This window comes from Rhinolophus hipposideros (assembly GCF_964194185.1).
Source record: "Rhinolophus hipposideros genome assembly, chromosome: 11".
In the NCBI taxonomy this organism is placed as follows: Eukaryota; Metazoa; Chordata; class Mammalia; order Chiroptera; family Rhinolophidae; genus Rhinolophus; species Rhinolophus hipposideros.
Genome location: NC_138057.1, coordinates 8,104,781 through 8,120,491, shown reverse-complemented (window position 1 = coordinate 8,120,491; position 15,711 = coordinate 8,104,781). Strand labels below are relative to the sequence as shown.

Genomic DNA, 15,711 nt, shown 5'->3' with positions numbered 1-15,711 from the left:
TTAAATTATGAGATTATAAGTGCTCAGTTCTAAATTAATTGGGTTTATAATATTTTTTAATTTAAAAATAAATAAAACATCAATAAAATGGATGACAAAAATAGATTTACTATTGTCAGGAAATATTATTAGATTTGAAACATTTGTTGTGATAATAAACATAGAATATTCTTACTAGAAAAAACTTATTTATTTTAAAAATACACAACTCTCAACAAAATGAGTATAGAGGGAACATACCTCAACATAATCAAGGTCACATATAACAATCCCACAGCTAACATGCTCAATGGTGAAAAACTGAAAGTTTGTCCTCTAAGATCAAGAAGGAAATAAGGATGCTCACTCTTGCCACTTTTATTCAACATAGTATTGGAAATCCTAGCCAGAGCAATTAGGTAAGAAAAAGGAATAAAAGGCATCCAAATCATAAAAAAAGAAGTAAAATTGCCTCTATTTGCAGATTACATGATATTATATATAGGAAAACCCTGAAGACTCCACCAGAAAACTGTTAGAACTAATAAACAAACTCAGTAAAGTTACAGGATACAAAATCAATATACAAAAGTCAGTTGCATTTCTATACACTAATAAGGAACTATCAGAAAGAGAAATTAAGAAAACAATCCCATTTACATCAAAAGAATACCTCAAAAGAATAAACACCTAGGAAAAAATTTAACCAAGGAGATGAAAGACCGGCACACGGAAAACTTTAAGACATTGGATGCAAGAAACTGAAGAAGACATAAATAATTGCAAAGATGGTCTGTATTCATGGATTAAAATTATATTGCTAAATATTATGAGATCAATATCGTTCTCACTTATATGTGGAATCTAAAAAACAAAAACAAAAACAAAATACCCCAATTCATACAGAGAACAGGTCAGTGGTTACCAGAGGCAGGGGGTGAGGGATAAATGGGTAAAGGTACTCAGAAGGTACAAACTTCCAGTTATAATATAAATAAGTTCTGGGGATGGATTGTACAGCATGCTGACTGTATTTAACAGTATGATACTATATATTTGAAAGTTGGTAAAAGTAGATCTTAAAAGTTCTCACCACACACAAAAAAAACTTATAACTATATGAGGTGATGGATATTCACTAAACTTATTGTGGTAATCATTTCATAATATATGAGGTGTGATCAAAATATACAGTGAATGTTTTAATTCAAAAAATTACAGTAAAAGACACATTGCCATTAATCCCCCTCAAAATACTCCCCCTTTCTTTGAACACACTTATCCCATTGTTCTTGCCACTTTCTTCTTTTTTTTTTCTTGTCACTTTCTGAAGCAGTTCTGGAAGTCCTCTTTTGTGAGTGTCTTTAGTTGTGCTGTCGTGGTTGCCTCAATGGCCTAAATTGATTCAAAACATTTACCTTTCATGGTCTTTTTCAATTTGGGGAAGAGCCAGAAGTCACATGGTGCCAGATCTGGTGAATAAGGTGGATGAGGACACACTGTATTGTTTTTATTTGACAGAAATTGCCATATACCGGAAGCAATGTGTGACACGGAGCCTTTCCATTGTGATCACAAAATATGGTGAATGCTGCTGCTGAGTGCCATCCAACGGAAAGCAGGGATCTTTAATATGGGAAGCACCATATGAACCCTAGTAACAGTGTGTGACAAGTTTCAACTTGTTCGGTGCAGTCGGCTGGGTGGGAGCTACGGTTGAGAGAAGTGTGTTTTAAAGCATGCTGTAAGTCATCCTCTATCATGACAACGCTCCCTGTCACACATCACCTCTGGTATACGGCAATTTCTGTCTAGTAAAAACATTACGGTGTGCCCTCAACCACCTTATTCACTGGATCTGGCACTGTGCGACTTCTGGCTCTTTACCAAAGTAAAAATGATTCAGGACATCGAGGCAGCCATGACAGTACAACTAAAGACACTCATGAAAGAGGACTTCCAGAACTGCTTCAGAAATGGCAAGAACAATGGGATAAGTGTGTTGGAAGCAAGGGGGAGTATTTTGGAAGAGGGTTAATGGCAATGTATCTTTTACTGTAATACATTTTTTAAATTTAAACATTCACTGTATTGTTTGATCATTGTTTAATCACCTCTCGTACATATATATCAAATAATTATGTTGTATACCTAAAGTAATACAATGTTATATGTTAATTGTATCTCTATTAAAAAATATATATACTCACAAGTTTTTAATTGTGAATAATTGTCCTAGCCTTCATTGTATATCATTAAATTTTGAGGTCCCAGCAAACGAAACTATGGTGAGCTTATGCAGATTAACTCCTAAAAATATTTGCAGGATTTTAAAGAAGAAAAAAAAAAACCTACTTCATATTACTTCCTTTATATTTATTTATTTTTTGCCAAGAGAAATAGCATACTTTTTCTTAATTAATACATAAAGTTGGGAATAGTTCTGTAGAAATCTTTGAATCCATAAATAAAGATTCTGGGTAGTTATTAAGGGGTTCAACAAATTCTGCTACAAATAGGCTAGAAGCTATCAGCATTTCATGCAGCTGTGACAAGCAATGCCCAGAAGCCTGGGTCATAGCTGGAGAACCTAGCCTTACTTTTCACACCACTCCTTCAGTAACAGATCACCAAGAGCAGCACCTACAGAGAACTCATAGAAAACTCTTCCAGAAGTTCGTCTCTCTCCAATTCTAAGCTCCTACCTATCCTCACCTTCCTATTTGGCATTAGCATTTATATTTATGGTAAATTAGCTCCTAAACATTTGAAGACAAATTATTACACATGTGGCAACACCAGACATTTTTAAGAGTGCATGAATCCAATACGTCAGTAGGAAAGTTTGAAGTATATTTGATGTACTTCTTCTAATTGAGAATCCTCTGGGTGTAGAGTTCATAGTGAGCTTCTAAATGAAGATACAACTATACCAGTTGTCTCTGGCCACAATCTCCTCTGAATGATGGGGCATCTGTTCTGATTAGTTGGTGTCCCTCTCATACCACTTGATAAATATTTTATATATCATCCTTCTGTGCATGTGACCTGGAAGAACAGCACTTACCTTCATTTTTCCACTGTATTTTGGGTCAGAAAGAGTTTGAAAGGCTGCATCTTTGCTTTTCTGCACAAAATCTGGGAATCTGGAAAATACCTGATCACATATTCTTTTGATCAGTGTTTCCTTAAGGAGAAGAGGTAGAAGAAAAGAAATATCAACTTCACACATTTAAACCCATATAAATTGAAAATAAAATTTTATAAGTAAGTTATTTTAATCTAAGCTTAAATTTTCTCACTTTGATTAAAAACTTAAGGGCATATATTTCTTTGACACCTAAATTAAAAAATGAGCAAGTAAGTTTCCCCTTAAATTTCATATAAAAATAACTTAAGGGTATTTGCTTAAGAAATTTACACTAAATATAAAATACTTCTACCAAGTAGCACCACGAAAAGATTTTAACCCAAACCTGTTGTTTGGAGGTACTCGCAGCCTGCAGTAATGCGATGTGGTTAGCTACCTTCTGAAGGACAGCAAGGTAACTGAAATACAAGGTTTTCACTGTTTCACCATGTGAATTAGTCTGTAACCAGAAAAATACAGAAAATAAAAACAAGCAAGGGACTAATATGGCTATGTAACTACTTACACAACAAAACATATCACTTACAATAATATTTATTATCAGGTTATTATTGGCATAATACATTCTGAGAAAATGATAGCCAACAGTTTATACTAAATATCCATGAATTGCTAATGTGGAATCATACTGTTGGTGAACCATAATACAGTGATGTTTTTAATAAAAGAGGGGAGAAATCCTCATTCCAGAAATAACATTTATCATCATGGCACACAGTGATAGAAGTGCTGTCATAGAGGTTCCTGGTAATAAAACTCCTCTCACTTACACTCCAAGGTTTCCTAGGAATCTGGGCTGTTACAAAAAAAGTGAAGTCGTTAAAAACAGCAAAATAAATGAGAGAATAAATATCAATCTAGATAAATATTTATTTAGGGTCCCACTATGTATCAAGCTATGTGAACATAACTTGATAACAAAATAGAGGTTAAAAAAGGGCAGGAAATGTAGCTATAAGGTAAAAAAAAAAAAAAAAAAAAGAATATTTGTTTCTAAATAAAATATTTACTATATTGCATATAATTTCTGTTAAAATAATACTACATCTCATATCAGAATAATATTTTCAGGCTGCTATGAAAGAGTAAGTAAGTTTACTCTTAGTGAATAATGAGAGACTTCCTGACAATGAAGTCATCTTGAATAAAATTTCAAGATGAAAGTGGGAAACTTCCCTATAAAGTTGAATGGAGGATATCAAATTGAAGCTACTTTCAAAAACTAGTTTTTTAAAGATATTTGAATGCTGTATTTCACTATGATTACTATTTGATGTTGAAAAATATTTCGAATTGACAAATATTTTTTAAAGCTATACCTTTTTATTATCTCTTTTTATCCCTTCTAAAGTTAAAGAACTGTTTGGGGAAAAGTTACTTTATCTACTACTTACTCTGACAATAGAGTACTGTGTAATCAAAACAAGATAGTAAAGATATCATACTGAAATGCTTGCCTTGTAACAACAATTCCTCCTTTTTTGGCCACTGCTGCAGGTACAAGGATCAGAGGATTGAAGTATCAAAGTCACATCTTCTGTTTCTAATACTGTCTGATAGACAGCTTTCTGAAAATCTGTCAGAGAACAATATACTATCTGCCAAGAAAAATACAAGGTTATTATTAGTATTTTTTATAGCATTAATAATCACAATCCACATCAAATTTCATAGAATGTAATCGTGAAAATTACTCATAAGCTAATTTATTCTATAGATACATCACTATGACTGTTTCTCCCAAGTCCTATATTCTATGCCACCAACCTACCCAAAACTATACAAATTATAGCTTTATGTTCAAATAAATCACATTGGTTGTTATTTAATTTAAAGGAATAAAATATAAAAAATAAGTTATGTGATTTCCTTATATATTTCTCAAAAATTGTGGGTCTTTTTAGGATTCCAAATTATTAGTCTATTATGCAATAAATAATTAAAATTTAGGTCAAATAAAAAACTAGATAAGGAAAAAAATGGAAGATTTTAGAACAATGATATGAATTATAATTATTGAATTACTTGGAAAAGAGAAAAATACCTCAAACTTCATATTACTGAAAACAAGATAAAGTATTTACATTTAATATCTTGTTATAACTCCTAAAATTAGTAATGATAAGCATTAAGTAAATATACATAAAAGCAATTACAAGTTGTTATTTTCTGCTCAAATTCAAAAAGATAAGAAAATATGATAAAATAATGCCATAAGTTATGGGGGATACATTTTACCTTATATTTCCAGTAGCACTGGAAATTGGTAAAATTCTTCTAAGATAGCTGTATATAACTAGGGACATAAAACTAAATATACTCATAATAGGACTTTGAGGACTGTGAATAATAGGGAAAAGCCATCTATTTATAGATATATATAGATATAGATATTTATATAAATATAAATATCTATATCTATATATAAATTTATATAAATATATAAATATCTATATCTATATATATCTCACTACAACAAAACAATGTTGCTCAAAAAAGGATAAAGTTGTACATCCCAGCAAATACAGGGAAGTCTATATAAACCAATGCTAGATTTAAAAAAAAACAGTACATACAATATTAGCTATATCTTGACTATACTTGAACACAAAGGTACATATAAGAATAAAAAGGGAATACAGAAGATGGGGGTCAGTGGTTAAGGTACGGAGGGAATTTTGAGTTATTATTATTTTCCCCAGCTTTATTGAGATACAATTGACATGTAACATTGTATAACTTTAAGGTGTACAACGTGATGATTTCAAACATATACAGTGTAAAACTATTACCATAACAATACATAAGGGCATTTTAAAAAATTTTTTGTGCTGAGAACTTTTAAGATCTATTCTCTCAGTAACTTTCACATATACAATTCAGTATTGTTAACTATAGTCACCATGCTGTACATTAGATCCCCATTATTCATCTTGTAACTGGAATTTTGTACCCTTTAACCAATATCTCTCCATTCCCTCTGCCACTGAGCCCCAGCAAGCACAATTCTACTCTTTGTTTCTATGAGTGCGGCTTTTTAAAAAAAATATTCTACATACAAGTACAATCATACAGTACTTGTCTTTGTCTGACTTATTTCACTTAATGTAATGCCTTCAAGATCCATCTATGTTGTCAGAAATGACAAATTTCCTTTTTTATGGTTGAATAATATTCCATTATATTTATTCCTACATCTACAATCACATTTTCTTTATCCATTAATCTGTCAACAGACTCTTAAGATGTTCCATGTCTTCACCACTGTGAATATTACAGCAATGAACATGGGAATTCAGATATCTCTACAGTAGTAATTTCATTTCCTTGGATATACACTCAGAAATGGGTTTCTTTTTTATTTCTGTGAAAAATGCCCTTGGAATTTTGACAGGGATTGCATTGACTTTATAGACGGCTTTGTGTACATGGACATTTTAACAATATTAATTCTTCCAATCTACAAACATGGAATATCTTTCCATTTATTTGTGTCTTCTTCAATTTCTTTAATTAATGTCTTACAGTTTTCAGTGTATAGGTTTTTTACATCCTTGGTTAAATTTATTCTTAAGTATTTTATCGTTGAGTTGGTACCGTGTTTCCCCAAAAATAAGACCTAGCCAGACCATCAGCTCTAATATGTCTTTTGGAGCAAAAATTAATGTAAGACCTTGTCTTATTTTAAGACCCAGTATAATATAATATAACATAACATAACATAACATAATATGATATAATATAATATAATACCGGGTATAATATAATATAATGTAATACAATATAATAATACAATACAATATAATACCGGGTCTTATATAATATAATATAACATAATATAAGACAGTGTCTTATATTAATTTTCGCTCCAAAAGACGCATTAGAGCTGATGGTCTGGTTAGGTCTTATTTTTGGGGAAACACAGTATTATTAAAACATGTAATAACATTTACTGAACACTTCTTATATGCCACATATTTCAGAGCAACCATGTGAGGCAGACACTGTTATCATCATTCCCATGATACAGATAAAGAAACCAAAGTGTGAGAGACCTAGTAAATTGCTCAAGGTCATAAAATTCATAAGTAGAGGAATAGAGGAGCCAGGATTCAAACCTATGGTATTTGATTTCAGAGCCCAAGCTCTAAACTTCTACGTGTAACTCTCTTTTCCTATTTTTATGGTTTGTTGTCCCTACTAGACAGACAACTAAATAATATACATTAAATTGCACAAAACATTTTTAAAAAGTGGAGGTTCATGACGTTTTCCAATTAAATAATAATATTTATTTCATATCGAAAGTCAAATGTTATATCAATTTCCCCAACTTGCATATCATATTTGCCTTTCAACAGGATATTTGTAAGACAGGAAAGTATTTGATGGAATTGCCCTTATATGGGACAACATTAGTTAGATTTAGTTCACAGTAATTTATAGAACCTTTACTCCATTGCCTGAGCTAGAAGCACCATAAGATTAAAAACTATAAAAGCGAAACATTATATTAAAAAAAAAAAATCCTCTTAAGGTCAACTCCTCAAATCTCCTTAAACAATATAATTTCACTGTAATTTTCCTATAAAGTTGTAAAATTAGATTAGTCATCACAACAAATAGCATTCTATAGGCGACAAATCTAAAATAATAAAAAGCTTTTAACCACTTTGGTCCTGTAGCTAAAGTTAAGATACCAAAGTATATACTGAATTTTAGATTGTAGACAGTGTAGGAAGAACAAAATACAAACAGAAAACACATTAGGGAGAGAAGTGCTTCTTTCTTCATTGAGGAAGAATTATATCAAAAGTCTTTTTGTTCTAAAATAAGAGAAATGAGCTTAATGCATACTAACAATAAATCTGTTAGCTGAACAGGTTAGTAAAGTTAGTAAGGAAAATCACTGGGCTCAATTAATGTTTTCTGAAATTTGGCATATAACATTTTTTTTCCCCACACTGAGTAAAAGGCAAAAAACTATATTGATAAAATACCATAGGATATAGACTTCCTATTGTAAAATTTTTTTTTCAGAAGAAAATAAAACACAACAAGAAATTAATAATATATACGTGCAATTCTCACCCTGTCTTCCTTGTTAGGCAACTGATCCTTGATTAGAGTCTTGGTACGCCTCAGAAACCATCCAGACATCTTTTTTGCAAGTCTTTGCATGGCTTTTCGGCCAGTAGCTAGTTCTCTTTTTGTTGCTGTGTGTCTCTGACCATGTTCTACTGGGTCAGAAAACTGCTTCTTGAACTGGATCCTGCTACCTAAAAGTCCTGGCACAGCCCTTCATAAAGGCAATAAGAAATATGTTAGGGCTTTATTTAATCATCTAAAAAGAAAAACACTGGCTTTCTTTTTGCTTCTAAGAAATCTACTAGGCACTTATTTGTTAATGACAACAATAACAAAAGGCAAGCAAATAAACCATTCTTTCTTTATGACAGTTTCAATAAATAACTATAAGATGATGATAGAATTGGTAAATTAGTTCACATATGTACGTCAGGGACCAAGAGTAATATATAAAGAGAGCTTTCATGGAACTCTATTCTGCATACTATGTTTTGGATCAAACTCTTCTGTAAATAGATAAATAATTGTGTTTTTCTCCCCAAGAAACTAATGATTAGCAAACAAAGTGACATTAAATTGAAGATGTATTAAATAATTTTCAAAAAAACAAAAACTATTTTCACTCACCAGTCCATAACACACCACAGTTCTTTCATGTTGTTCTGAAGAATGGTTCCAGTGAGGCCAATGCGAACATTGCATTTTAAAGCTTTCATAACTTCTGTTACTCTGGCCTTTGGGTTCTTGATTCTATGAGCTTCATCCACAATGACAGCTGACCATTCCAAACTAGTAAGTGAGAAAGAAAGGGGGAGAGGTTGAGAAAACTTTCCTTTCTTAGCCTATATAATTTTTAGAAAGCAGCTTTCTCTACCCAAGTTTTTGATTTTTTTCCTTTTACTCTTTGATGATTCCATAGTTAGTTAAATGGTCACAGGGATGGACAGCCCCTGAAAGTAAAATGTGCGTAGAGATAAAAGGGTATTGAGATTCTGTTTAGTGATGGTGGAATTAAAAAAAAAACACCTCATTTAAACATTACTAAAATTACCAAAAAAACCTTAATAAACCAGACAAATAAATAAACAAATACAAAATATAAATAAATATAAAATATATGAATCAAAACACGCAATGTTAAATTTGAATGAAAACAATCAATATTAATTCATGATTTTTTATTGTATAGCTCTGCTTGCTGAAAAGGTTTAGAGTGACTGTTACCCAGTAGCAATGAGCACCCATCAGCAGCGAGAGCCGCATGGGGAAAAGGTTGATTACAGATGTGTTACAGGGGAAATACTGAAGAAGCAGAAAGCACAGTCCCAAGGGGCAGTCCCAAGGATACAGGATCCAGGCTAATCAAAGAATCGGAGCTTCATCAAGAACTGAGTATAAGACATTTAATAAATAAAAGCCCAGGGAAGAGTACTATGAAAGAAAATTAATTTAGGCCCTCACCTCACTCATTTGATTAGTAGCCCAGCTAGAAGAACTTAGAAGGTGAGAGGAAAAGTATTTTTTATGCCCTCACACTTCACACCATATGCAAAAATTAACTCAAAATAGATCACAGAATTAAAACATAAGAGCTAAAACTATAAAACATAGGAAAAAAATCTTGTGACTCTGGGTTAATCATACATTTCTTAGAAATGATACCAAAAGCATTGTTAGCAAAAATTTTAAAAAATTGATAAGTTGGACTTCATCAAAGTTAAAAACTTGCTCTACCTAAGATACCATTAAAAAAAATGAAAAGATATGCTACAGACCGGGAGAAATTATTTGCAACTCATAACGAAACAAGAGGCCAAATGAGTCTGGGACTCATGCTGCCTGCGCTGGTCAGCCAATAGACCGACACAGGAGTTGGGTCATAGAATAAGCGTTTATTATCAGTGCACCGGTGGTCTCAGAAGGCAGCGGGTTAACACCTCCAAAAACTGTCTTAACATTCTCAGTCTAGCCTGAGATATTTAAAGGAAAATCTGGGCATTCCTCCAGAGGCTACACGATGGTTCTGGGGGTCTGCATGGAGCTGCCCCTCTGGTGATGTGGCTCTCCAATGTGGTCACCAACCCAGGAGCAGTGATGACAGTAACCTGGAAAGAACGCTAGGCCATAAAGATTGTAATCAGCAAGCATGGGGGTGGAGGGGGGGCATTGTGACTAGTAAGCAAGCATGAGTTTCAGGGTGATTACCTAAAAAGCAGGGAACTGGGATGGGGGCATCCTAAGCTCAGGAACTGGGCAAGGGGACATTCCAAGCTCAAACTGCAGGGAGGTGGTTGATCAATTGTTAACCTCTAGGGCAGGGAGAGGTGAGGCCTCTTTCATGGGGGTCCCAACCGGGCTGTTTCAATAACCTGATAAGGGACTTGTATACAGAATAAATAAAAAACTGTTACAACTCAACACAAGCTAAAACAATCCAATTCAAAAGCTAGACAAAAGGTTTTAATAGACATTTCACCAATGAAGGTAAACAAATAGCAAAGAAGCCAATGAAAAGGTTCTCAACATCATTAGTCATTAGAGAAATGCAAATTAAAACCACAAGATACCACTACAAATCCATCTGAATAGCTATAATAAAAAAAGATTAACAATATCAAGTGTTGACAAGGATGTAGGAAAATTGAAACAGTGGTTCTCAATAGGCATATGGATTTTTTGCCCCTCTACATTCACAACAGACTCGCATAATTAAAATTACTCATGAAAATCACTGTCTTAGTCTTGAGGTATATGCATAAAAGGTTGTATTTAGAACAAGTCTTATCATTCTTTAACAGGCACTGTTTGGAGAGGTCATAGAGGAACTGTGGGAAATCTGATGCAGTTTTTTCTTCTTAGAAAATAAGTTAATTATTATAGACTATATCAATAATTCTGAAATGAGATGAAGTCATGCTAAAGAATATTTACAGCTTAAAAAAAAATCACAATATAGAGGGATAAATATAATTGATGTAAGCAGAATATTAACGTAATTATTCCCATTACTGCCATTACCTGTTAAGTTCATCCAGACATAAGCGCAGTGTTTCATAAGTTGTTAGAGCAATTTCACATTTCCTCTGCTTTACACGAATCAGTTCGTTGTCTTTCTTGTTACCATGTAATATAGTGACTCTGAAATAACCCCAGGTGTCCAATTCATCCTTCCAGTTGTACAGGACAGAAAGAGGAGCAACTATTAAGAACATCTAAAAGAAGAAAAAGATTTTTCTGATATATTTTTTAAAAATGAAAATGAACTCTACAGTGAAATCCAGAATATCAATAGTCTTATTCTTTAATTTTTGGCACTGCAGTTAAAAACAATAAATACAACTGAGAAATTGGATATATCTAGACATAGAAGATAAAAAAAAACTTTATTGTTTACTTAGTTTTTTATTAGGACAAAACAGACACTTAAGCTTGCTTAAAGGAACAGCTCTTTTTTTTTAATTTCCCCCTCAGAAAGGAGTTGAGAGATAAGAGAGAAGTAATTTTCCAAAATGGAGAAAACAGTATAATCAGGATCCCAATAACAACTTCAAGAAGTGGGTAATATAAATATGCAAAGCAGGCCAGGTATGTTTTTTGAAATATACGGTCTCCTGGAGCTCTCTTGCGTTTTCATTTTCCTACTTCATTTCTTTTCCCCCTCTCTCAGATACTGTCAGTTGAAGACCTGGGAAACTCACTGGAAAATCAAAGTCACTAGAAGAAAACCTCCATTTCTAGTTAAAATGGCAGAATACGTAAATGCTGTGCTTCCATCTTCTGATGACCACATCAAAATTACAACCAAACTATAGGACAACCATAATTAAGAATCTTCTGAAGTCCAGCGGAATAGAAGTCCTATGACTAAGGACGTACAGAAGCAGCCAGGGGTAGACTGGTAAGAGGGGAGGAGACATGGAACGCGCTGGTCCCTTACCTGCATGTGGCAGTTAAAAACTGGGATGGATATCTTGGCTGTGGAGGTACACCTGAGGAGCGAGGGGTCACACCTCTACCGTGTTTCCCCAAAAATAAGACCTACCCGGAAAATAAGCCCTAACATGATTTTTCAGGGTAACACCCCCTGAACATAAGCCCTAATGCGTCTTTTAGAGCAAAAATTAATATAAGACCCACTCTTATTTTCAGGGAAACATGGTATATCAGGCTCCCCAGACCAGGTTCCAGTGTTGGGAAGAGAAGACCCTATAATTTGCAGCTGTGAAAACCAGCGGTGATCGTGGCTGAGTGAGAAGGAGGGCTGCTGGAGTCCCAGGCGTTCCTCTTAAAGAATCTATGCACAGACTTACTCCCTGATGGACTCACTGGCTCTGAACTCCAGCACCGGGGCAGCAGCTTGAAAAGCACCAGGGACATATGGGAGGGACTGGATTGTCTGGCTTCAGGATGAGGGCTGGAGGGGCAGCTTTTTCTCAGATAGCAGTGCTGGCGGAAACCACTGTTCCTTTGTTGAGCCCTCCCTGCTCCCAGCATGCACTTGCAGGCTGGCTCTCTATCAGAGTCTCCATCAATCTGGCTAACACCGTTTGCCTGGCTCTGATGATTCCTTGAGACTCCACCCCCAGCCAACTTGCAGGCCCACCCAAGCCACTTTCAGTGCCTTTCTCATACAAACAGACTGTCTTGGCTTATGCTTTGGACTTTCCTACAATCTATCAAAGATTCACAAACCCCAAACAAGCAGCATCTGACTTCTATGTGTCCTGTACCTCTTGCTGAGCAGCCCCAAGCCCAGCATTGGGGGCAGACAGCCTTGGTTAATGCCTTGGCCTCTCCCAGGCACCTCTCAGGCCAGTGCAGGTGGCAGCCATTTGTTCTGTGGCTCATGCCAGGTGGCCCCAGTCAGAACACAAGCTGCAGTTAAATTTGGCCTGTTGTGGGGCCCCTCCCAGCAGGTCCTAGGACCAGCATACCCAGTGGGTGGCTTCAGACTGAGACAGAGCACCACCCGGCTGCCTCAACATACAACACCCAAAGGGCAGACTGGGCAGGCACCAGAGCCCTGCTAAATGTAGCCTGCTCTGTAGGGCTACACTTAGGGTCAGCCCCTGTAGGGTCTGTAGGGTCAGCCCCTGTACCACTGTTCCTTTACTGTAGTCACAGCCAGTCCTCACAGCCAATCAACTCCAAGGGTCAATCTCTCCCACTGACATGCAAACAGCAACCAAGACTCAATTACAACAGGAGGACACACACAACCAACACAAGGGTTGGCTCAAGTGATAAGGGAGACTGCACTGGGCCCCACAATTCGCCTAGTAGATAAAACTGGGAGACATAGCAGCTCTACCTAATACATAGAAACAAACACGGAGGCAGCCAAAATGGGGGAGACAAAGAAATATGTCCCAAATGAAAGAGAACAAAACTCTAGAAAATGCACTAAACAAAATGGAGACAAGTAATCTACCAGATGCAGAGTTCAAAACACTGGTTACAAGGATGCTCAGTGATCTCAGGGAGAACTTCAACAGAAAGATAGGAAACATAAAAACGGAGATAGAAAACATAAAAAAGAACCAATCGGAAATGAAAACAATAACTGAAATAAAGACTACATTAGAGGGAATCAACAGTAGATTAGATGAAGCAGAGGACTGAATCAGCAATTTACAAGATAAAGTAGCAGAAAACATCCAAGCAGAACAGCAAAAAGAAAAAAGAATCCCCAAAAAATAAAATAAAATAAGGATAGCTTAATTGGACTCTGGAACAACATCAAAAGTACCAACATTCTTATCATAGGGGTACTAGAAGAAGAGAAAGAAAGAAGAAAACCTCATCTCTCTCACCTTTATAGGCATACCTCGTTTTTTTTGTTTGTTTTTTGGGATTTTTTTTTGTGTGTGTGCTTCCCAGATGTTGCTTTTTTACAAATTAAAGGCAAGCCTTTCCACCAGCAGAAAGATTACGACTCACTTTATTGCAGTGGTCTGGAAACAAACCCACAATATCTCTGAGGTGTGCCTACCTATATTTACTTCCATATGTTCTGCCCTCCCACAGCTACCATGGATGAACTGTCCATGTTCTTATCTAAAGACAAACTCTGAACATATACCATCACTTCTACCACTTCTTGCCAACCTAAAGACAACACTGGAGAAATCGCCCACAGTCTTCCCCCCATGATTAACTTTCCCTTTTTAATTGCCAACATCTATCCACAAGCAAACATGTTATAGGATTTCCCAGAGTTAAAAAACAAAACAATACCAAAACACCTCTTCTTTAACCCTACATGTCTCTCTTGCTTTCCCTCATTATTTTACTTTCTTTATACTGGTAACAATGATCCTCACGAGTTATTAACTTATTGTCTCTACTGACTTTCCTCCTGTTCTCTTTTGAAATCATGTAAGTGGGACTTCTGCCCTAACTCTCCAGTCAAACCAGTCCTTGTCAGACTTACCAACATATCTCTGTTTAGTCTTCACATGAATGTTTGTAAGTTCCACTGACCTTTCCTATACTACCCTTAAGTCCTGCTGTTATCAACCATTTTAATATTTTAATGTTTTTGTTTATCACTGTTCCACTACTCCTAAGCTATTGTATTTAGTAGTTTATACGCATGAAGCTAAGTTTCTTTTCTAAAGTTTTATACTTTTCCTACTTGATAAAGATGAATCAATTAACTATATTAAAAAATTACAGTTGAACAACAAAAAAATAATACAATACTACTCTAAATCCTTCCCTCTCTTCTATGATTTATTTCAGTGAGGCCATTTGTCAGCTATAAGATGTCAAATCTGTGACTGTTTTCAGAGAAAGAAGAAAAAAGACAGATTAACCTACTGAATGTGGGAGTTCCCTTTTCCCACCCCACCATCAAGCTTATACTATAAGTACTTTCTTGTTATATTTGATTCACCTAAAATACCTTTGCCTTTTGGCTCAGAGTTTATCCTATGACTTCCAGTTGTCTTCTACCTTCAAATATAAAACTAGGGCTCTAAGTCCAATTATAGTGTCTTCCTCCCACTTTTTGTATATTACAAGATGAAAATGTTGGGTCCAAAGTCCACCTGAGCACTTTGAGCAGTCTTCCACTTGAGCGGGTCATTCATCAAAGATGCATGAATCTAAAGATTTCTAGAAACAGCCCTAAGAGTCCAGAACAGGTTTAAAACTTAATACATGTCTTACAGTCATTATTGGTCTTCAAAATCGTGAAAGGTAAATCAAATAGTTCAGTAACTTATTTTAATACTAAAAGAGGTCAGAGAACTGAGTTATGCTATTTGCAAAGTCCAGAGAAAGTATGTAAGAACTTAGTGTTTACTACCATGCTGTAAATAATATTTCATTTAATAAGCTTTCTTAAGCAAAGGAAGCCAAATGATAAAATGGAAAGCAGTGTCCAACTGCTAAGTCACACAAAGAGATTCCATTTTTTATTTTGAAGCTAAAGAACAATTTTAAAAACTAAGTCTAAAATATAATACAAATAAAATTAAAAACTGCTC

General features: G+C 34.9%; 1 protein-coding gene across 3 annotated transcripts in view; it reads right to left on the bottom strand.

Moving 5' to 3' along the window:
• The window catches only part of ERCC6L2 (ERCC excision repair 6 like 2), a 119,355-nt gene that overhangs the window by 72,103 nt on the left and 31,541 nt on the right, over positions 1–15,711 (bottom strand). For 2 of the 3 annotated variants that reach the window (XM_081066809.1, XM_081066811.1), the window contains exons 4-9: positions 11,237–11,430; positions 8,846–9,007; positions 8,222–8,429; positions 4,576–4,728; positions 3,456–3,569; positions 3,047–3,166 (exon numbers count right to left, since the gene is read on the bottom strand). In XM_081066809.1, coding sequence (XP_080922935.1) covers positions 3,047–3,166; positions 3,456–3,569; positions 4,576–4,728; positions 8,222–8,429; positions 8,846–9,007; positions 11,237–11,430 — 951 coding nt within the window. The remainder of the gene's footprint in view (positions 1–3,046; positions 3,167–3,455; positions 3,570–4,575; positions 4,729–8,221; positions 8,430–8,845; positions 9,008–11,236; positions 11,431–15,711) is intronic. The other variant, XM_081066810.1, reaches the window with a different exon arrangement.